Source organism: Schistocerca serialis, chromosome 5 (genome assembly GCF_023864345.2).
Source record: "Schistocerca serialis cubense isolate TAMUIC-IGC-003099 chromosome 5, iqSchSeri2.2, whole genome shotgun sequence".
In the NCBI taxonomy this organism is placed as follows: domain Eukaryota; kingdom Metazoa; phylum Arthropoda; class Insecta; order Orthoptera; family Acrididae; genus Schistocerca; species Schistocerca serialis.
The window spans coordinates 235,210,427-235,233,908 of NC_064642.1; the positions used below are offsets into that span (position 1 = coordinate 235,210,427).

A 23,482-nucleotide genomic window follows, 5' to 3' on the forward strand; every position below is an offset into this window, starting at 1 on the left:
ATTTGTAACATAAATTATTTTATTTATACACTAATGTAGTGATACACTCTTGTATTTAATGTAGCTTTTTCTGCAATTCTAAAGCGAAAACATAAAATTAAAAAAAAAAATCAGTCTAATAAATGAGATCTAAAAGCACATTGAAATAGCCCTTATGAATCAGTTGTAGAAAGTAGTGCATAGCTAGTAATAAAATGAAATAGTGTACAGTCTCTAGAATGTAGGCTCCTTCAAAGGCTCTTTAAAGAGAGAAAGAAACAGAAGTAGACAGGAAAAGTGTAAAAAAATGAACAAAACTGTATGACATTCTAGTGTAAAGTACGAGGGATATCCACAAAGTACATTACGTTTTGGAATTAAAAATAAATAAAGAATTGGAAATTTTTTTTATTATATACAGATGAAAGCCACACTTCAATACTACTTTTCTACATAGTTGCCATTTAAATTAAGGCACTTATCGTAGCGATGGACGAGCTTGGAAATTCCTTCGTCGTAAAATTCGGCCGCCTGCGCCTTCAACCTCGTGGTTACCTCTTCTTGAAGCTGTGCATCGTCATCAAAACGCTGCATAGCCAACCACTTCTTCATTGCTGGGAATAAGTGGAAGTCGCTCGGTGCCAGGTCGGGACTGTATGCGGATGAGGAAACAACTCCCACTTGAAAGATTCGAGAACTTCACGAGTGCATTTGCCGTGTGGGCCCGGGCGTTGTCGTGAATCAGCAAGATCTTTGAGCCCAACTTTCCCCTGTGCTTGTTTTGTATTGCTCTTCTGAGGTTGTGCAGAGTTTGGCAATACCTTTGAGAGTTTATTGTAGTGCCTCTTTCCAGGAAATCCACGAAAATCACACCTTTTCTGTCCCAAAAGACAGTCATTACGTGGTTGAAGGCGCAAGCGGCCGAATTTTACGACGAAGGAATTTCCAAGCTCGTCCATCGCTATGATAAGTGCCTTAATTTAAATGACAACTATGTAGAAAAGTAGTATTTAAGTGTGGCTTCCATCTGTATATAATAAAAAAAAAATTCCAATTCTTTATTTATTTTTAATTCCAAAACGTAATGTACCATGTGGATAGCCCTCGTATAAATCATGCACAGTAAAGTTCTGTGAGGATATAAAACGCTTGGACAAGAAACAGAAATCAAACCAAAAATATAATATCAAACAATGGAAAGTCCCTGTTGGAATAACAACATTATGGAAAGAATAGGTTACCACTCACCACATAGAGAAGTCCGTGTGTTGCAGACAGACACAGTGAAAAACAATGCTATAAATAGTTCACCTTTCAGACAAAGTCCTTCTTCAGAAATAGAAAACTCCCATAAGAACAACTCACACACCGAAATGACCACTGTCTCTGGTTGCTAAGACCTGACTGCACTACCAAACTGGCACACACTTGTGCATATTTGTATGAGTTTCCTACTACTGAAGTATGACTTTGCCCAAAAACTGAAATAGTTCTAACATTCTTTTTCATTGTGCCTGTCTGCAACTCGATGCTTCCGCTATGTGCTGAGTCATGATCTACCTTTTCAAAAATGAAATATGTATGATTTTAGTATTTTTGATTGTCTCAGCCAGACCTGCTTCAGTGTGTGTCGTTGGCAACCACAAATGTTTTCTTGCCTGCAAGTACTTATTTGTTTTTTGTGTTTACTCCTTCTGTGCAGTAAGAGGCAAAGAAATTTGGAATGATTATTTCAAGACTGAAATCACATGCTAAACAGTAACTCAGGAATGCCTCATTTGTATTACATAACTGTCAATAAAGATAAGTTACTTCAAAGTGTATTATTTAATCTTTCAGTGGCCTTCGCTGGACATTAGCTCAGCTTATCATGCAGAAATCAGAATTAGGTCTGTCAAATCCAGTGGACATGGTATACCATGTACAGCCTTGGATGATTGTGTCTGTTCTACCATTTGCAGTGGCTTTTGAAGGTAATTCACAAATGCATAAAAAAACTACCATTATGATACTACTTGTTAATTTTATGAGTTTTCTTGTGAACGTAAAGGTAGCTGCTATAAAAATGTATCAGCAAAAAGTCGTATAAAATTAAGTCTTTTTCCTTCATTACAGTCACTTTTGAGAATAACTCTCTACCCAATTTGTAATGATGTTCTCAGATATATTTGTTTTTGTGGGCTTCAGTCATTCCAATTACATGTAAAAACTTTACTTCACCTGTCCCAAAATGTCATTCTTTCATATTCTTACTGTCTTTTCTATAGAGCCAGGAAGAAGTAGCGGGAGGGGGGAGGACAGCCATCTGGAAACCCATAGATACTGTAATAGCAACTTGACACACAAGTTCATGCCTTGTCAAGGTGATGCCATTTTCTTTCTGCATGGGCTGAAATGACCTTTACTGAAAGCTTTCAGCAAGTGAGATGAGGTCATGTAGTCCACAAAGGCAGCTGTCCACATTTGTGTCCCATTCTAAGACACAGGTTTAAACTTGTTAAAATGGGATGCTTATCAAAAGGTTGTTGCTGCAATTTGCATGAAACTCTATGAGGCAAAGCAGCCATTTGGATGCACTTTAATAACTTTCAAATGTCTTGGCCACACTTTTTATAATTTCCAAAATTTCCTTTGCGTTTTGACATTCAGCCATTTTCAAAGACTATAAAATATGAGAGTTGCCCAGAAAGTAATCAACCACATTTTTTCTTCAACAATTCCTTCTTGAACGTAATGATAATTACACTCACGAAAGAATGGTGTTCTATCTACACACCCTATTTTTCCACGTAATCTCCATCCTGTTCTATGGCCTTCCTCCAGCGCGAAACAAGGGTATGTATGCCCTGTCAGTACGAATCCTGGCTTGTGGAGCCAGTGCTTCACTGTGTGAATCACATCCTCATCCTCCTTAAAATGTCTTCCACGAATGGCATCCTTTCATAGCCCAAACAAGTGGAAGTCCGAAGGGGCTAGCTCAGGTGTGTTCACTGTAGGTGGTGTCCCTGACGACTGCAAATTGTGGAGATCCACCGAACCGCCTTCTGATGATCTCACCCTCCATGCCCAGTGACTAACTGTACTTCTGTCGACAGCAGATGTCCCTAGACTTTGCACAAGCATTTGTGAATATTCCCCCACTTTCTTTCTCTGCAGTGAGAAATTCAATGATGGCACGTTGCTTGTAACATACAACCCTTACACACACCTTTTTGGAGCTGTCCTGCAGCTACACTATTAGTCGGAAGTGACGGATACTTGGCTGTCTCAGGAGACTTCAAATAATACATAAGTAATGTTTCGTATTTGTAGCATTGTTTTTGGCTAAGAAAAAAAATTCTGTGCATTACTTTCTGGGCAACCCTCATACAATACAAAAATGATTTCAAAAGATATGGAAGTATGTTACAGTTTGCCATTGGTTAGAGACACAATATAGTGAGTGGAATATGCTCTTTTAGCTGAAGTACAGGACGAAAATATACTTCAACAAAACACATTTATTCCAGAGAATTCTACCAAAATATGCAACATCCACGATAGCAGCCAGGATTAAATAGTCTACAAAGTAACAAGGGTTAGAATTGAAATAACAGTTGCATGTAGACTAAGGGACATGTATAGGAGAGAACTAGTTCATTTAGCTACAAAACCATATTCTGCTCAGTGTATGATGTACAATTTTGGTAGACATTTTTGGAAAGCAGTGATCAATAAATTGTTATATTTTGACTAAAGTTCAGTCTTGATCACGTCATGTATGTTTTAATGATACAGGTGACCGGTTTCGGTTCTTTCTACAAAACCATCATCAGACCTGTGGATAAATTTTAAGAAATACTAGATACCAATCTTTAAATAAGATGAAAGTGTCTAATGATGTCAAACTTTAACAAGATAAAATAAAATTAATTATACCCTGGCTCCTTTATGATGGTACATTTCTTTTGCCATGGGTATAACTAGTCTTATATTTTAAAAAACAAAAGAGTAGATGCTTGTATTATAAAATTTCGTCAAAAAGGTCGTAATAATATTTTTCACGAAAATCTAATTGTTCATTGAGCAGCATTGATGATTTGGTTTTCAAATGAGCATATATCTCGATTTCTTCTAGGATATTCATAACTAAGCCTTTATTTGCATAATGAAGAACTTGTAAATTCTGTTGTACTGTCCCCTCCGCCTGATTATTGAATGCTACATGATGACCAAATACGGACTTTGTTCGTGAGGTACCCGACGTATGTTCTTTGTACCTTACTGCAAAATTTCGACCTGTTTGGCCGATATATATTTTCTCACAGTCTCTACATTGGATCTTGTACACTCCTGATCTGGTAGATTTTCCATTATCTTTACTTACAGTATGTCTTAATTTTTGTTGTAAAGTATTGTTAGTTGTAAATGCTATTGTTATTCCAGAATTTTTGAATAAATTAGTAATTCTATCTGATATGTTTCCCATATATGTCATCTTCATATATTTTGGATTACCTATTAGTGGAGTACTTTGTGATTGTTGTACTTTATTATAAATGATATCTACCTGTCGTGTGTCAAAAGAGTTTGTTTTTGCAATTTGTTTTAAGATGGTCATTTCCTTTTTGATTTCATTAGTTTCTAGTGGTAATTTTAGTATTCGGTGTATCACAGACTTAAAAAATGCTTTTTTATACTTGTCAGGATGACATGATGTGGCATTAATAATAACATCAGTGGTTGTAGGTTTCCTGTATATGGTGAATAAATGTTTCCCATTGTTATTAGTTATAGTGAGATCTAGGTAGTTAATAGATTTTCGATTTTCATGCTCAACTGTAAATTGTAACTTTGGATGCATAGAGTTTAATTTTATAGCAAGTTTCTCAATTTCATCTTTTGAACCATTATAAAGCAATAATGTATCGTCTACATATCGCTTGTAATATATGATTTTATTTGCGATATCAGGGTTATTTTTCAGGAATTGCATCTCAATGTGGTTCACGAAAATGTCTGCAACTGTCCCAGCTAAAGAATTACCCATTGCTAAGCCATCTTTCTGACAATAGATTTTAGTATTAAAAGAGAAATAATTGTAATCTAAAGTGCATTCAAGCAGTTCTATAAATTCGATTATTTCTTCTTTAGTCATATTTTTGTATTGTATTAAGTTATCCCTAATTATATTAATCGTCTCATTAATGGGTATATTTGTATATAAATTTTTAATATCTAATGAGGCGAAACTTGCACTAGTTGGAATGTCTATATTGTGGATTTGTTGTGCTAGTTCATAACTGTTTTTGATACTGAAATTGCTGTCATATGTATAGAATGCTTTCAAAATTTTATTAAGTTTCATATTTAGTTTATATGAAGGACTTCTTTTGTAGTTGACAATAGGTCGTATAGATTTCTCTTTTTTATGCAGTTTAATCTGTGATCATAATTTAGGTATTTGGGGATTCATATTTTTCATCATATTCTTTTCTTCAGGGGTCAAGAGGTGATTATTTTCATCGATCAATTTCTTGATCTTTAGCTGGAACTTTGGAGTGGGATCTTTAGTTACTTCAACGATCCCATTTTCATTAAAAAATGAGAGTGTTTTAAATATATAATCGTCTTCTTTAATAATAACAAGGGTATTTCCTTTATCGGCCTTTACCACAATTGCTTTCTCTGCTAGTAGTTTATTATTGATATTTTTAAGTGTTTTATGTTCAGTTTTTTTATGCAGTTTATTTTTCTCTTTTAAAATTAAATCCTTCGTTTTTAGGGCTATCTTGCATGCTTTGGGTTTATTTACTTTCGATATTTTGCTTGTTGCTATAACATCAGCAATTATGTGTTTAACATTCGTATTATTTAGTGGGGGAGTTAAGTTATATTTTAAGCCTTTGTCAAGTAGTGATATTTCGGACTTTGTGAACTGAATGTCTGTAAGATTCATTGTCCTTGGATAAAATTGATGTATATTGTTGACCTTTTCTAAAAGCTTATTTTGTTGTTTAGCTACGAGTAAATCAGTTTTTCTCTTATGTCTTTGGGTAATCGCTTTACGTAAAAAGTCTATTTTCTCATCAATGCTGCTTAGTAAAATAGAAAAAATCAAGGGTGAGAGTTCATTACTTAAAAGATCTTTTATCTTAAAAGCTTCTCTAATTTCAGATTTAATCCATAAAATACTACTCTTTTGTTGTACATATGTTACATTACTAGATTTGGATTGGATATTGATTCTAGCATATTTTGGTATGATATGTTCCATGAGGCAAGTTTTATTAAATTTGATTTTCATACCAAGTTTCATAATTTTGGTTCTAATATTTCTAAACCTTTTGTAATTTCCAATTGCCTGACTAGACAAATTTTGTACAATTTTGGTAGACATTTTTGGAAAGCAGTGATCAATAAATTGTTATATTTTGACTAAAGTTCAGTCTTGATCACGTCATGTATATTTTAATGATACAGGTGACCAGTTTCAGTTCTTTCTACAAAACCATCATCAGACCTGTGGATAAATTTTAAGAAATACTAGATACCAATCTTTAAATAAGATGAAAGTGTCTAATGATGTCAAACTTTAATAAGATAAAATAAAATTAATCATACCCTGGCTCCTTTATGATGATACGTTTTTTTTTCCATGGGTATAACTAGTCTTATATTTTAAAAAACAAAAGAGTAGATGCTTTTATTATAAAATTTCGTCAAAAAGGTCGTAATAATATTTTTCGCGAAAATTTAATTGTTCAATGAGCTTTTAGAAAAGGTCAACAATATACATCAATTTTATCCGAGGACAATGAATCTTACAGATATTCAGTTCACAAAGTCCGAAATATCACTTCTTGACAAAGGCTTAAAATATAACTTAACTCCCCCACTAAATAATACGAATGTTAAACACATAATTGCTGATGTTATAGCAACAAGCAAAATATCGAAAGTAAATAAACCCAAAGCATGCAAGATAGCCCTAAAAACGAAGGATTTAATTTTAAAAGAGAAAAATAAACTGCATAAAAAAACTGAACATAAAACACTTAAAAATATCAATAATAAACTACTAGCAGAGAAAGCAATTGTGGTAAAGGCCGATAAAGGAAATACCCTTGTTATTATTAAAGAAGACGATTATATATTTAAAACACTCTCATTTTTTAATGAAAATGGGATCGTTGAAGTAACTAAAGATCCCACTCCAAAGTTCCAGCTAAAGATCAAGAAATTGATCGATGAAAATAATCACCTCTTGACCCCTGAAGAAAAGAATATGATGAAAAATATGAATCCCCAAATACCTAAATTAAGATCACAGATTAAAGTGCATAAAAAAGAGAAATCTATACGACCTATTGTCAACTACAAAAGAAGTCCTTCATATAAACTAAATATGAAACTTAATAAAATTTTGAAAGCATTCTATACATATGACAGCAATTTCAGTATCAAAAACAGTTATGAACTAGCACAACAAATCCACAACATAGACATTCCAACTAGTGCAAGTTTCGCCTCATTAGATATTAAAAATTTATATACAAATATACCCATTAATGAGACGATTAATATAATTAGGGATAACTTAATACAATACAAAAATATGACTAAAGAAGAAATAATCGAATTTATAGAACTGCTTGAATGCACTTTAGATTACAATTATTTCTCTTTTAATACTAAAATCTATTGTCAGAAAGATGGCTTAGCAATGGGTAATTCTTTAGCTGGGACAGTTGCAGACATTTTCGTGAACCACATTGAGATGCAATTCCTGAAAAATAACCCTGATATCGCAAATAAAATCATATATTACAAGCGATATGTAGACGATACATTATTGCTTTATAATGGTTCAAAAGATGAAATTGAGAAACTTGTTATAAAATTAAACTCTATGCATCCAAAGTTACAATTTACAGCTGAGCATGAAAATCGAAAATCTATTAACTACCTAGATCTCACTATAACTAATAACAATGGGAAACATTTATTCACCATATACAGGAAACCTACAACCACTGATGTTATTATTAATGCCACATCATGTCATCCTGACAAGTATAAAAAAGCATTTTTTAAGTCTGTCATCATCATCATCTTGGACAGTTTCCAGCCACTGGCTGGGTCTGTCGGGAACACAAGCCTCTCCATCGTGTTCTGTCTTTCCACCATTCCCCCTCTTCCACCTTCGTCCAGTTCTCTCCTCTTCTCATCACACATTCCTTCACTCCCTTCACCCATCTATCTCTTGGTCTTCCTCTGGGCCTCTTCCCCTCCAGTTGCAGATCAAACATCCTCTTTGGAATTCTTCCCTCATCCATTCTCTTCATGTGTCCATACCACTGCAGTCTTGATTTTTCTATCCTGTCCTGTACTGGTTCCTCCTTTAGTCTTTCCCTCACATACAAATTTCGCAATCTGTCTCGTCTTGTTACACCCAACCTGCTCCTCTGGAACTTCATTTCACTAGCCTGTATTCTACTTTTGTCGCTTTTGTGCATTACCCATGTCTCACTTCCGTATGTCAATATGGGGACAAAGTAGGTTCGGTATATAATTCCCTTGGATTTCTGTGGCACCTCCTTGCTCCAAATAAGCCCCCTAATGCATTTGTAGAACTGCCCTGCTTTTCTGCACCTTTCATTTATTTCCATTGCGTTTCCCCCCTTACTTTCAATCACGCTTCCCAGGTACTTGAAGTTCACCCATAAGTCCAACCCCTCGTCCAAGTCGTGGGAGATGGGCAACGGCACAAAGTAGGGGATTGCCTTTAGGGGCGATGTACAGCGGGGACTTCATGTGCCCCAGGACCGCTACGGTAGCTGAGAAGGCCCTATGGGAACCCTGAAACGTGACGGCTAACGGGGCTCTGGTGAAGCTGCGATAGGCCTAGCAAGCCAGTAGTGGATAAATCAACTGCTTTCAAAAAGGGAACATGCCTCGGATCACGGAACGGATTTTTTAAGTCTGTGATACACCGAATACTAAAATTACCACTAGAAACTAATGAAATCAAAAAGGAAATGACCATCTTAAAACAAATTGCAAAAACAAACTCTTTTGACACACGACAGGTAGATATCATTTTTAATAAAGTACAACAATCACAAAGTACTCCACTAATAGGTATTCCAAAATATATGAAGATGACATATATGGGAAACAAACATATCAGATAGAATTACTAATTTATTCAAAAATTCTGGAATAACAATAGCATTTACAACTAACAATACTTTACAACAAAAATTAAGACATACTGTAAGTAAAGATAATGGAAAATCTACCAGATCAGGAGTGTACAAGATCCAATGTAGAGACTGTGAGAAAATATATATCGGCCAAACAGGTCGAAATTTTGCAGTAAGGTACAAAGAACATACGTCGGGTACCTCACGAACAAAGTCCGTATTTGGTCATCATGTAGCATTCAATAATCATGCTGAGGGGACAGTACAACAGAATTTACAAGTTCTTCATTATGCAAATAAAGGCTTACTTATGAATATCCTAGAAGAAATCGAGATATATGCTCATTTGAAAACCAAATCATCAAAGCTGCTCAATGAACAATTAGATTTTCGTGAAAAATATTATTACGACCTTTTTGACGAAATTTTATAATAAAAGCATCTACTCTTTTGTTTTTTAAAATATAAGACTAGTTATACCCATGGCAAAAGAAACGTACCATCATAAAGGAGCCAGGGTATAATTAATTTTATTTTATCTTGTTAAAGTTTGACATCATTAGACACTTTCATCTTATTTAAAGATTGGTATCTAGTATTTCTTAAAATTTATCCACAGGTCTGATGATGGTTTTGTAGAAAGAACCGAAACCGGTCACCTGTATCATTAAAACATACATGACGTGATCAAGACTGAACTTTAGTCAAAATATAACAGTGTATGATGCCTTGATGAAATGTGACCTATTTTCATATCTTGTGTGTTGTACTTATAGCTTGTGAAAATGATGGAATGTCAAAACATGTAAGGCGATTTTGGAAATAATAAAAAGTATGGTCAAGATACCGGAAAGTTATAGAAGGTGTTGGTCAGGAAGAGCCATTCAAAATGTCCCAGATATAAGGAGAAACGGAAATTGCTTCCAGTGGTTTATTTGAGATTTCATCACAATGTCACTATCCGATGTCTACTCATACCTTCTTTCAGAATTTGAGAACCATCTTCTCCAGCCAGTTGTAAGGTAACACAGAGTTTAAGATGGACTCTGAGCCAGGATGAAATTCGTCATTTTTCATTTTAACAAATCATCATCAGAACCAATAACAGGCAAAAAAAAATTGCAGGGTTGACTGAGAATTCAACCTTGTAACTTTCAAATCTATTGTCCAACGCTCACTATTAAGTTATCGTTGGTGAGTCCTGAAACAACATACACTATGTCATCAAAAGTACCCGGACACCCCCAAAAACATACGTTTTTCATATTAGGTGCATTGCGCTGCCACCTACTGCCACGTACTCCATATCAGCAACCTCAGTAGTCATTAGACATTGTGAGAGAGCTCCGCAGAACTCAAGGACTTCTAACGTGGTCAGATGATTGGGTGTCACTTGTGTCATACGTCTGTACGCAAGATTTCCACACTCCTAAACATCCCTAGGTCCACCGTTTCCGATGTGATAGTGAAGTGGAAATGCGAAGGGACACGTACAGCACAAAAGCGTACAGGCTGACCTTGTGTGTTGACTCACAGAGACCGCCGACAGTTGAAGGGGGTCATAATGTGTAATAGGCACACATCTAACCAGACCGTCACACAGGAATTCCAAACTGCATCAGGATTGATGGCAAGTACTATGACAGTTTGGTGGAAGGTGAGAAAACTTGGTTTTCATGGTCAAGTGGCTGCTCATAAGCCAGACGTCATGCCGGTAAATGCCAAATGACGCCTCGCTTGCTGTTAGTGTAAAGATTGGATGATTGAACAGTGGGAAAACATTGTGTGGAGTGACAAATCACGGTACACAATGTGGCGATCCAGTGGCAGGGTGTGTGTACGGCGAATGCCCGGTGAATGTCATCTGCCAGCGTGTGTAGTGCCAACAGTAAAATTCGGAGGCGGTGGTGTTATGGTGTGGTCGTGTTTTTCATGGAGGGGGCTTGCACCCCTTGTTGTTTTGCGTGACACTATCACAGCACAGTCCTACATTGATGTTTTAAGCACCTTCTTGCTTCCCACTATTGAAGAACAATTCGCGGGTGGTGATTGCATCTTTCAACACAATCAAGCACCTATTCATAATGCACGGCTTGTGGTGGAGTGGTTACATGACAGTAACATTCCTGTAATGGAGTGGCCTGCACAGAGTCCTGACCTGAATCCTATAGGACACCTTTGGGATGTTTTGGAACGTCAGCTTTAGGCCAGGCCTCACCAACCGACATTGGTACCTCTTCTCAGTGCAGCACTCCATGAAGAATGGGCTGCCATTCCCCAAGAAACCTTCCATCACCTGATTGAACATATGCCTGTGAGAGTGGAGGCTGTCATGAAGGCAAAAGGTGGGCCAGCACCATATTGAATTTCAGCATTGCTGATGGAGGGCGTGATGAACTTGTAAGTCATTTTCAGCCAGCTGTCCAGATACTTTTGATCACATAGTGTATTAACAGTATGGAAGACTGGTAATGAGTACTTCAAGTATGCAACAGAAAATATGTTTACTGCTGTTTAAACTGGATTTCCCTAATGGGAAAATGTTACAGAGAAACTTGTATGGAAGATTGAAGGTGAAGTGAATCCAGTCAGTCCAGATCATCCAAAAATGTGACAGTTGTATGTAGGCAGATCATCTGAAAGACAAATAGAGGAAAACATCCAGGGCCCAGTTAAAATCCATGAACTGGCTACACACAAGGGCCCAGTGTCAAATGTTTGCAAATTTAAGGGCATTATTGGCTGTTCGATATCATTGCCATGATTGGAGAAAGTGTTCTCATGGATACAAGTGCTAAAAGATGGGGTGTAAATGGCACCTTGCATATGTTTATGCTTGCTTACTCAAACACAAACAAAGTGCCACTCACACCCCACCACTTACTTCTTCACTCTCTAATTTGAGTGAACAGCCTATGATTAACATTTACTGTGATACATATGGTAAACGTTTTAGTTAGCTCTTCTGTTGAAAGACTAGTTTGTTGCAGCTCTCCACACTACTCTATCCTGTGCAAGCCTCTTCATCTCCAAATAACTGCTGCAAACCACACCAATTTGAACCTGCTTACTGTATTTGTCTCTGTCATTTTTTCCTACCAAACTTTGCTCTAATACTAAGTTGACGATTTCTTGATGTCTCAGAATGTCTCCTGTCAAACAATCCCTTCTATTAGAAAAACTGTACCACAGATTTCTTTTCTCCCCAATTCTATTCAGCACCTCTTTATTAGTTATGCAATCTACCCATCTGATCTTCTGGACCACCACATTTCGAATGCTTCTATTCTCTTCTTTTCTAGACTGCTTATCGTTCATGTTTCAGTTCCGTAAAAGGCTACATTCCAGACAAATCTACATTCCTGACAAATACCTTTAGAAAAGACTTCCTAACACTTATGTTTTTATCCACTGTTAACAAATTCCTCTTTTTCAGGAATGCTTTCCATGCTGTAGTCAGTCTGCATTTTATATCCTCTCTACTTTGGGCATCCTTTGTTATTTTACTGCCCAAATAACAAACCTCATCTACTACTTTTGGTTTCCCTCAGCATCACCTGATATAATTTGCATGTACTCCATTACCTGTGTTTTACTTTTCTTGATATTCACCTTATAATCTCTTTTTGAGGCACTATCCGTACCATTCAACTGTTCATCCAAATCTTTTGCCATCTTTGACACAATTATTTCTTCTCTCTGATCTTTAATTCTCTTTCCAAATCCTTCCTTGGTTCCCTTTACTGCTTGATCAAGTGTGCAGGTTGAATAACATCAGGGAAAGATTACAACCCTACCTCACACTCTTCTCAACCACTGCTTTCCTTTCATGTCCGTCAACTCTTATAACTGCCGTCTGGTTTCTGTACAATTAACCCTGCTACCTACAGAATTTGAAAGAATGTATTCCAGTCAACAGTGCCAGAAGCTTGTTGTAAGTCTACAAATGCTATAAATACGGGTTTGGATCTTTTGTAACCTATGTTCTAAGGTAAGTCAAAAGGTGAGAATTGTGTCACATGTTCCTATATTTCTCCAGAACCCAGACTGCCCTTCACCAAGGTTGGGTTTTATCATTTCCATTATTCTGTAAACATTTGTGTAAGGATTTTGCAACTATGTTTTGTTAAACTGATAGTTCCAGGGGCATTGTTACCACTTAGGTCTTTCAGTGTTCTGTCCAATTCTTCTCACATCTGCCACCTCATCTTCATCTATCTCATCTTCCTATTCTTAAATTTGCGTCGTAGTATGCACTCAGTTTTTGGAGGAAGGCCTCAGAAAAAAGTCTGAAATGTTGGATACCTACATACTGAAATAATGACACAGTGCCAGAACACAAGAACATCAATACTATTTGTGTTTAAATTCACAGGAGTTATATGTCCCTGAAAAGTTGGGGTAAATATGGACTTTAGTCTTACACCATTAACAAATCCACATGTATAGGCAGTTGCACGCATTGTTCATCTTACTGTTTGCAAAATTATTTTAATGTATTTCATACAGCATAAAATCTGAAAAATTTAAAACTGGAGGGCTGATGCTGAAATATTTTCCAACTGAATACCTGACAAAAACTTCTTGCCAAGGCCAGTTTCAAGCATGTCGCTATTTAGTAGCATTACAGATCATCCTGACTACTGCATCCTCTTTACAATCCAGGTCTATTATTTTACAACTTTCAAATAACACCCCCCCCCCTCCCCCATAAAACACACACACACACACACACACACACACACACACACAGAGCTTCGAATGTGCAAAGATGTGTGTGACTGGGTTTGTGACTTTTGTTAGTGCTTCAAGAATTTTTTCAAGGAGAAGCTTAATTGTTCTGCTTCCAAAGCATAAATGTTTTGATGATTGTGTGAACTACTTTTGAGGTAACAAATCTTTTATATCTATTCGATGCATACTCAACTGCCTTGATATTGTACTCATAATTTATTTTTGCTTGTTTGAAACTTTACTATGAATATTCGCACTAAAACCTAGAAAAACATTATATTTTATAAACAGTACTTCTTATTTGGTTATGAAGCTGGTGCAGTGATATCAGATGTGATCTTGCATTTTACATTCTTTATTAGCTTATTATGTAGTGTTTTTATTTTCTGCAGGTCATAGCATAGCAAGCAGCTGTCACACATTCCGATATCATAGTGCCAGCCAAATTCTTCATTCTGCAGGTGTTGTTCTGTTTGGAGCAATCCTTGGGTATCTGATGGAAATTGCAGAATTTTTAGTAGTTTGCCAAACATCAAGTCTTACTTTATCTATTGCTGGGATTGTCAAGGTAAGTTGGCCCCTTTTTCTGTTCTGCTTGTTTCAGTGATGGCTGTGTGAAAGTTTACTGTATATCTGTGTACTGTTTTTACCAAGCATGTACTTAAATTACACCTCAGAGTTGGGCAAATTGGATGTAAAACTAAATTAAGTTCTCCAAATTTTTGAAGAGTGAAATATGAGGGGTGTTTGAAAAGTCTGTGCAAAAATAAAAACTACTTACGTTTTTGGGGTAAACCTTTTTTATTTTTCGACGTAGTCTCCTTTTAGACTTATACGCTTCATCCAACACTGTTCTAATAATTTGTTGATCCCTTCCGAATAACAGGAAATGTCCAAGTCTGCGAAACAGATATTAGTTGCTGCAATCGCCTCCTCATTTGAATAAAATCTTTGTCCTGCCAGCCATTTCTTCAAATTTGGGAACAAATAGTAGTCCGAGGGAGCCAAGTCTGGAGAATAGGGGGAATGTGAAACGAGTTGGAATACTATTTCCATTAATATTGCAACAACTGCTGAGGTGTGTGCTGTTGCATTGTGGTGATAGAAAAAGACTTTTTTGAGGTCCAATCGCTGGAGTTTTTCTTGCAGATTGGTTTTCAAATGGTCCAATAATGATGAATAATATGCACATGTAATAGTTTTACCCTTTTCCAGATAGTCGATGAGGATTATCCCTTGCGAATCCCAAAAGACAGTCGCCATAACCTTTTCGGCCGAAGGAACGGTCTTCGCCTTTTTTGGCGCAGGTTCTCCCTTGGTAACCCATTGTTTAGATTGTTGTTTGGTCCTAAATGACCAGGCACAGCTCACCATTTCCCCTCTCCTAAACTTCATATAATCATCTCTATTGTTCATTACTTCCCACACTGCCTGTTCCTACATATTCCCATTTTCCTGTATTCATTAAGTTCTTTTGATTTATTGAAGTTGTCTATTTACTCCATATAGACTAGTTTCAATTGTTAAGGCTTTCTTTTAACCGGTACTTGTATTACTGCCCATGTTTAATACCTCTTGTAGTTGTCTCATCAAATATTGTTTTTTTTATTTTATTTTACTTTGTTCATTTATTTAATGCAAACTGTTACATAGCCACAGTTTTGAATATAATGTCAGTGTTTCCTGTTTGATCCTTTTGTATTTGTATATTGTTCAGCCTTTTTACCTTTTAAAAGTGCAGTAGCGCCACACTCTCAAAGATTGCATTTACTGTATGTTCCCTCAAACTCCATTTTCCTGCATTTATTTATTTATGTTTCTGTTTATCTTATTGATATTGCTTAAGTTCCTTATGTATTCTGTAGTTACATTGATAATTGTTTCTTGTTTTAATTGGTTTATGTATCACTCTCCATGTTTTATACCTCCTGAAGCAGCCTTGCCAAGCACTAATTTCATTTTATTTTATTATTTTTGTTTATTAATAGAAACTGTTATGAAGGCATGCTGTTCCTATTTTGTGTTAAAGATTTTTCCTGTCTACTCCATTTTTATTTATTTACTGTTCAATTTTTTACTTTTTGAATGCATTGCCACCACAGTCAAAGATGTTACTTACTGTATGTCTCTGCTTCAATCTAGACGTGTAACTTCTATTCCAATGTTGTTTACAAACATTGTAACTTCTTTGGTGAAAATACTTAGTAAATGTCTGAAGATGGTCTTGTAAGCCAAAAACTGGTTAACACAATAAAAGTAATACTGTAGAACAAAAGCAAACTGATGCTTTTCATTTATTAGAAATATTGTTAGTTACAAATGACATAAATAAATATATGTATTCTGAAACCTGCTGCCAAAATACAAGTTTTTGAAGAGGCGTCTACGAGATGCTGTAGAACTAACACCAGTCACAATTCTTATAACACACTTGAGTCATGGTACACAGCAACAAAAAACATGCAAATCGTAGAAACTTAATATGTACTTTGTATTAACAATAAACAATCATTATTCTCCTTAATACTCTCTCTCTGTCTCTCTTACTGCATCTCCTCTATATTCCTCTACTATTGACTAAGTTGACTGTTGTGCATGTAAGACTTGTTGGTCCACTGCTTAGTTGGTCTTTAATGTGGTCATATGTCACCTGATTCAAACAGGAGAGCTGTTTTTGCAACAGAATTGTCTTGTTTCATGATAACCATAGAGGCTTTTGTTAGCGAAACCAATACTGTGAAATGAATTGAAATCTTAACAATGAAATCCATCTAGTTTCTTTCCAATAACATTTTTAATTCGCCATTGTGTATTTCCAAGCAATTTCATCATCAGGTTTTCAGTTATTACCTAAGGACATTCGTTGCAATGTCGACATATCAAGAATGCATATCTGCAAATTTTTCTGATTCCTATTGTATGTGCCATCACAGTGAAATGGCTTCTGCAGTGAAGCAACATGTGAAGGTTACTTCATTGTGATACAACAGAAAACAACAAACTGTTCAGGTATTCATTTCTTGTGTTGACTTCACAATAAAAGTTGTTCAATAAAAACTGAAGCTTTGATGATGAAGCTGTGTTTCAAAATATGTATTGGCATAGTAAAAGCGCTACTGTAAAGACACCAGGCACATTTGATTAGTAAGTTTTCTACAAAGTTGTCTTGCCTTCTCATTACGTAATTGTGACAGGAAAGCAAACCTTCCCTAACTTCATCCCTAATTAGAGTAGCACCAAATCTTTGTCAAACATCCTCTTTTCTTATGTGGTCACTCTGAGTCAGTCCAAGAGCCCAGCAAAGTTTGATGAAAATTTGGAATGACTTCTGCAATTGTAGCTAAATTGTAAGTAAAGTGATCTGCTGCTTCCTGACTTACACTGTATGATCAAAATTCCAGGCACTCATTAGTGGATATCAGTGTAGTGTGTGTCTCAATCCTTTGCCCTCATGATGGCTTGAACTCTGCCAGGGAGCACTTCCAGTGAGGTGTCTTGAATGTCCAGGGAGGAATGGCAGCCCATGCTTCCTCAAGAGCTGAAACTAGAGAAGCAGTGATGTCAGACACTGGAGCCTGGGTTCAAGACACTGTTCTAACTTACCCCAAAGGTGTTCCATGGGGTTCACGGTGGGACTGTGAGTGGACAAGTTCATTTCAGGAATATTAATATCCATCAAGTGGTGTGTCACAGATGTTGCTTTATGACAGAATGCATTGTCACATTAATGCAAACAAGCATTGCCTCTGAACTGTTCTTGTACTGTACACAGTACTCATTGCTGTATAATGTGTTCATATCCTTCTGCATGTAGTATTTTCTTGAACGCAGTTAGGGAATCGCACCTTAACCACAAAAAACATCCCCATACCGTACACCACACCCTCTATAATTCACTATTGGCATTCCACCTTCGCTGTGCATGATGGTCCATGTCCATCGTGCATGAGGTCTGCCCAGTCTTGGCTTAGCTGTGGTTGTTCCTTCACATTTTCACTTAACAGTCACATCACCAACAGACGATGTGGGCTGCATTATAATGGTTGAAACATCACTGGTGGATCTGTTACTCAGGTGACATTTTAAGACCAATCCACATTTGAAGTTAATGAGCTCTCCTGGCTGATCCATTCTGACGTGGGTCCACCTCTCATGACATATTGTGGTTAATTTTGCATTATGTGGGGCATCTGTATACTTTTGGTCAGATAGTGTGTAGCTGATGTTTTACTCTAATGGTAACTTAATATTTTCTTGATTACATTCGAATGTTTTAAAAAAATAATTGCCTACATGTGTAAACATAGAGTCCCATTTGTACATTACTAACTGTTGTGCAGCTTTAGTTGAACACTCAGGAATACCCATGGAAAGTTGGATTAATTGTGGCTTGTCATCAAGTTTCAACACTTGCAGTAAGTTGTGTAGATTGTTTGCACATTTGTAGGAAGCTCCTGATGTAACGACTGCTAGGAGTAGCTGAATCAATAGAAATTAGATGATACTGAGTGGTATTGATTGTTTTCTGGTTGCTGCCAATGTTAGCTGGCAGACGAACACTGTTTTTGTGGTGTTTATTTCTACAAAACCTGAAGTAACATGCACAATTAACAATCACTGAAATGTAGCGCACATCAGGTTGGCACATTTTAGAAGCATTACACACTCTGTCACCTGCTAGCCAGAGGGGTAATGACCAGAATCTGTTCAATAATAGTCGTTGCATTTCGGTTTCTACTGATTCCACTACCTGCATGCATTCTATGCCATTTTCTCTTGTGGTGGGGTGGCCAGAGTGATCCTTCACATTCACTAAACTTGTAGGCATGAAATTGATGTACCACTGGCGTATTGACGGCCAATTAGGAAGGTCCATTGCAACTGACTATCAACTTCGATAGGAATAAACCTCTCAACACACTGCAACCCTCCCGCCTCCTCAGTTCTGTTGTAATTGAAATTTTTTGAAAACAGCCACAAGTCGCACAAGCTTAGTTTTAACAGTCGCTCGCCTTGCAGGCAATGCCTACTCTTGCAAAGGTTGTAATTGCACTGCATTCTTGATATCACAAGCCACATACACACAAAACAGCTTTACGAGTTTGTGAATGGCAGTATTCCATAAGCTGATTCGTACAATTCATCGGCTCTGCTCATTTATTTTTGAGGCATTTTTCTATTTGATTTGCATTCTCCCTTAAGTGTTATGTATGCAGTGATACCACACATTTTGAAGATCATACTGGCTATTGCAGCAGCTGCGTTGCTGAGTTCCATGTAAATTGTGTGTGTGTGTGTGTGGGGGGGGTGGGGGGGGGGGGGCTGGCACGCACATGCGCACTCAATTGAGCACGCGTGTTAGTTATATTTTTACCATAAACTGAATGAGATACCAGTTGCTTTCCACAGGACATGGGAACATGTTATGTGCAGGAAAGGAATCGCAACATAAAGTTCATACTCAAAGAGGGTGTGGAATGAATGCAACAGTTTTATACTAACTTTTTTCTATCTTAATAGTGTTACCTTCTTTCAGATTTGTATTTACATGTTATAGATAATCCTCCCCCCCCATGAACCATGGACCTTGCCATTGGTGGGGAGGCTTGCGTGCCTCAACGATACAGATAGCTGTACCGTAGGTGCAACCACAGCGGAGGGGTATCTATTGAGAGGCCAGACAAACGTGTGGGTCTTGAAGAGGGGCAGCAGCCTTTTCAGTAGTTGCAGGGGCAACAGTCTGGATGATTGACTGATCTTGCCTTGTAACACTAACCAGAATGCTCTTGCTGTTCTGGTACTGTAAACAGCTGAAAGCAAGGGGAAACTACAGCCGTAATTTTTCCCGAGGGCATGCAGCTTTACTGTATGATTAAATGATGATGGCATCCTCTTGGGTAAAATATTCTGGAGGTAAAATAGTCCCCCATTCGGATCTCCGGGTGGGGTCTACTCAAGAGGACGTCGTTATCAGGAGAAAGAAAACTGGCGTTTTATGGATCGGAGCGTGGAATGTCAGATTGCTTAATCGGGCAGGTAGGTTAGAAAATTTAAAAAGGGAAATGGATAGGTTAAAGTTAGATATAGTGGGAATTAGTGAAGTTCAGTGGCAGGAGGAACAAGACTTTTGGTCAGGTGAATACAGGGTTATAAATACAAAATCAAATAGGGGTAATGCAGGAGTAGATTTAATAATGAATAAAGAAATAGGAGTATGGGTAAGCTACTATAAACAGCGTAGTGAACGCATTATTGTGGCCAAGATAGACACGAAGCCCATGCCTACTACAGTAGTACAAGTTTGTATGCCAACTAGATCTGCAGATGACGAAGAAATTGATGAAATGTATGATGAGATAAAAGAAATTATTCGGTAGTGAAGGGAGACAAAAATTTAATAGTCATGGGTTACTGGAATGCGACAGTAGGAAAAGGGAGAAAAGGAAACATAGTAGGTGAATATGGACTGGGCTAAGAAAATGAAAGAGGAAGCCGCCTGGTAGAATTTTGCGCAGAGCACAACTTAATCATAGCTAACATTTGGTTCAAGAATCACGAAAGAAGGTTGTATACATGGAAGAACCCTGGAGATACTAGAAGATATCAGATAGATTATATAATGGAAAGACAGAGATTTAGGAACCAGGTTCTAAATTGTAAGACATTTCCAGGGGCAGATGTGGACTCTGACTACAATCTATTGGTTATGAACTGTAGATTAAAACTGAAGAAACTGCAAAAAGGTGGGAATTTAAAGAGATGGCACCTGGATAAACTGAAAGAACCAGAGGTTGTACAGGGTTTCAGGGAGAGCATAAGGGAACAATTGACAGGAATGGGGGAAAGAAATACAGTAGAAGAAGAATGGGTAGCTTTTGAGGGATGAAATAGTGAAGGCAGCAGAGGATCAGATAGGTAAAAAGACGACGGCTAGTAGAAACCCTTGGGTAACTGAAGAAATATTGAATTTAATTGATGAAAGGAGGAAATATAAAAATGCAGTAAATGAAGCAGGCAAAAAGGAATACAAACGTCTCAAAAATGAGATCGACAGGAAGTGCAAAATGGCTAAGCAGGGATGGCTAGAGGACAGATGCAAGGATGTAGAGGCTTATCTCACTAGGGGTAAGATAGATACTGCCTACAGGAAAGTTAAAGAGACCTTTGGATAAAGGAGAACCACTTGCATGAATATCAAGAGCTTTGATGGAAATCCAGTGCTAAGCAAAGAAGGGAAAGCAGAAAGGTGGAAGGAGTATATAGAGGGTCTATACAAGGGCGATGTACTTGAAGACAATATTAAGGAAATGGAAGTGGATGTAGATGAAGATGCAATGGGAGATATGATACTGCGTGTAGAGTTTGACAGAGCACTGAAAGACCTGAGTCGAAACAAGGCCCCCAGAATAGACAACATTCCATTAGAACTACTGACAGCCTTGGGACAGCCAGTCCTAACAAAACTTAACCATCTGGTGAGCAAGATGTATGAGACAGGCGAAATACCCTCAGACTTCAAGAAGAATATAATAATTCCAATCCCAAAGAAAGCAGGTGTTGACAGATGTGAAAATTATCTAACTATCAGTTTAATAACTCACAGCTGCAAAATACTAACGCAAATTCTTTACAGACAAATGGAAAAACTGATAGAAGCCGACCTTGGGGAAGATCAGTTTGGATTCCGTAGAAATGTTGAAACACGTGAGGCAATACTGACCCTAAGACTTATCTTAGAAGAAAGATTAAGGAAAGGCAAACCTATGTTTCTAGCATTTGTAGATTTAGAGAAAGCTTTTGACAACGTTGATTGGAATACTCTCTTTCAAATTATGAAGGTGGCAGGGGTAAAATACAGGGAGCGAAAGGGTATTTACAATTTGTACAGAAACCAGATGGCAGTTATAAAGAGTCAAGGGGTATGAAAGGGAAGCAGTGGTTGGGAAGGGAGTGATACAGGGTTGTAGCCTCTCCCCAATGTTATTCAATCTGTATATTGAGTAAGCAGTAAAGGAAACAAAAGAAAAGTTCTGAGTAGGTATTAAAATCCATGAAGAAGAAATAAAAACTTTGAGGTTCGCCGATGACATTGTAATTCTGTCAGAGACAGCAAAGGACTTGGAAGAGCAGTTGAACGGAATGGATAGTGTCTTGAATGGAGGGTATAAGATGAACATCAACAAAAGCAAAACGAGGATAATGGAATGTAGTCGAATTAAGTTGGGTGATGCTGAGGGAATTAGATTAGGAAATGAGACACTTATAGTAGTGAAGGAGTTTTGCTATTTGGGGAGCAAAATAACTGATGATGGTCTAAGTAGAGAGGATATAAAATGTATACTGGCAATGGCAAAGAAAGCATTTCTGAAGAAGGAAAATATGTTAACTTCAAGTATAGATATAAATGTTAGGAAGTCGTTTCTGAAAGTATTTGTATGGTGTGTAGCCATGTATGGAAGTGAAACGTGGACGATAAATAGTTTGGACAAGAAGAGAATAGAAGCTTTCCAAATGTGGTGCTACAGAAGAGTGCTGAAGATTAGATGGGTAGATCACATAACTAATAAGGAGGTATTGAATAGAATTTGGGAGAAGAGGAGCTTGTGGCACAACTTGACTAGAAGAAGGGATCGGTTGGTAGGACATGTTCTGAGACATCAAGGGATCACCAATTTAGTATTGGAGGGCAGCGTGGAGGGTAAAAATTGTAGAAGGAGACCAAGAGATGAATACACTAAGCAGATTCAGAAGGATGTAGGCTGCAGTAGGTACTGGGAGTAGAAGAAGCTTGCACAGGATAGAGTAGCATGGAGAGCTGCATCAAGCCAGTCTCAGGACTGAAGACCACAACAACAACAGATAATCCTCATAGTAAATATTACACTGATCAGCCACAACATCATGACACTGTCCACTGCAACGTTGGATGCTGTCTGGTGGCGTTGTGGGCACAAGATGTGGTAACAAAAGTATGTAAGCAGAGCAGAGACAGATGGGGGAGTCACCCTAGTGATGGTATGGGGTGCAAATGGGGAAATCTTTTGAAATAAATGGCTTTGACAAAGGTTTGATTATTATTATTATTATTATTATTATTATTATTATGCACAGCCTGCGAATGAGTATCTTGAAAGCAGTGAAGCTGATTGAATATTCATGTGCTCCTGTCATGAGCATCTACAGAAATAAGTAGGACAGTGAAACTACCACTAGGCACTGAATGGCTGGACATCTACGACTCTTCACAGAACGTGGAGTTTGCAGGCTCATCTGCTCTGTAAAGTAGGATAATAGTGATCTGAGGCATGTCTGCCAAAAAAGCACAATGCCGATGCACACACAAGTGTTTTTGGAGTACACTGTTCATCGTACATTGTGAATATGGAGCTCCGCAGCAGACCACACCTGTGAGTTCACACGTTGACACGACGACATTATCATTTATAATTGCAGTGGGCATGGAACTATCGAGATTTGACCATTGATCAATGGAAATGTGTTGACTCCTTGAGTGAATCACACTTTTGCTACATTAGGTCACTGGTCATCTCCAGAAATGCCATCATCAAGATGAACAGCAG

The 23,482-nt window shown here is 37.3% G+C and overlaps 1 protein-coding gene across 1 annotated transcript in view; it reads left to right on the forward strand.

Moving 5' to 3' along the window:
- The window catches only part of LOC126480790 (solute carrier family 35 member C2), an 87,138-nt gene that overhangs the window by 53,902 nt on the left and 9,754 nt on the right, over positions 1-23,482 (forward strand). Inside the window, exons 5-6 of the mRNA XM_050104101.1 lie at positions 1,819-1,952; positions 14,294-14,469. Of these exons, the coding sequence (XP_049960058.1) occupies positions 1,819-1,952; positions 14,294-14,469 (310 nt within the window). The remainder of the gene's footprint in view (positions 1-1,818; positions 1,953-14,293; positions 14,470-23,482) is intronic.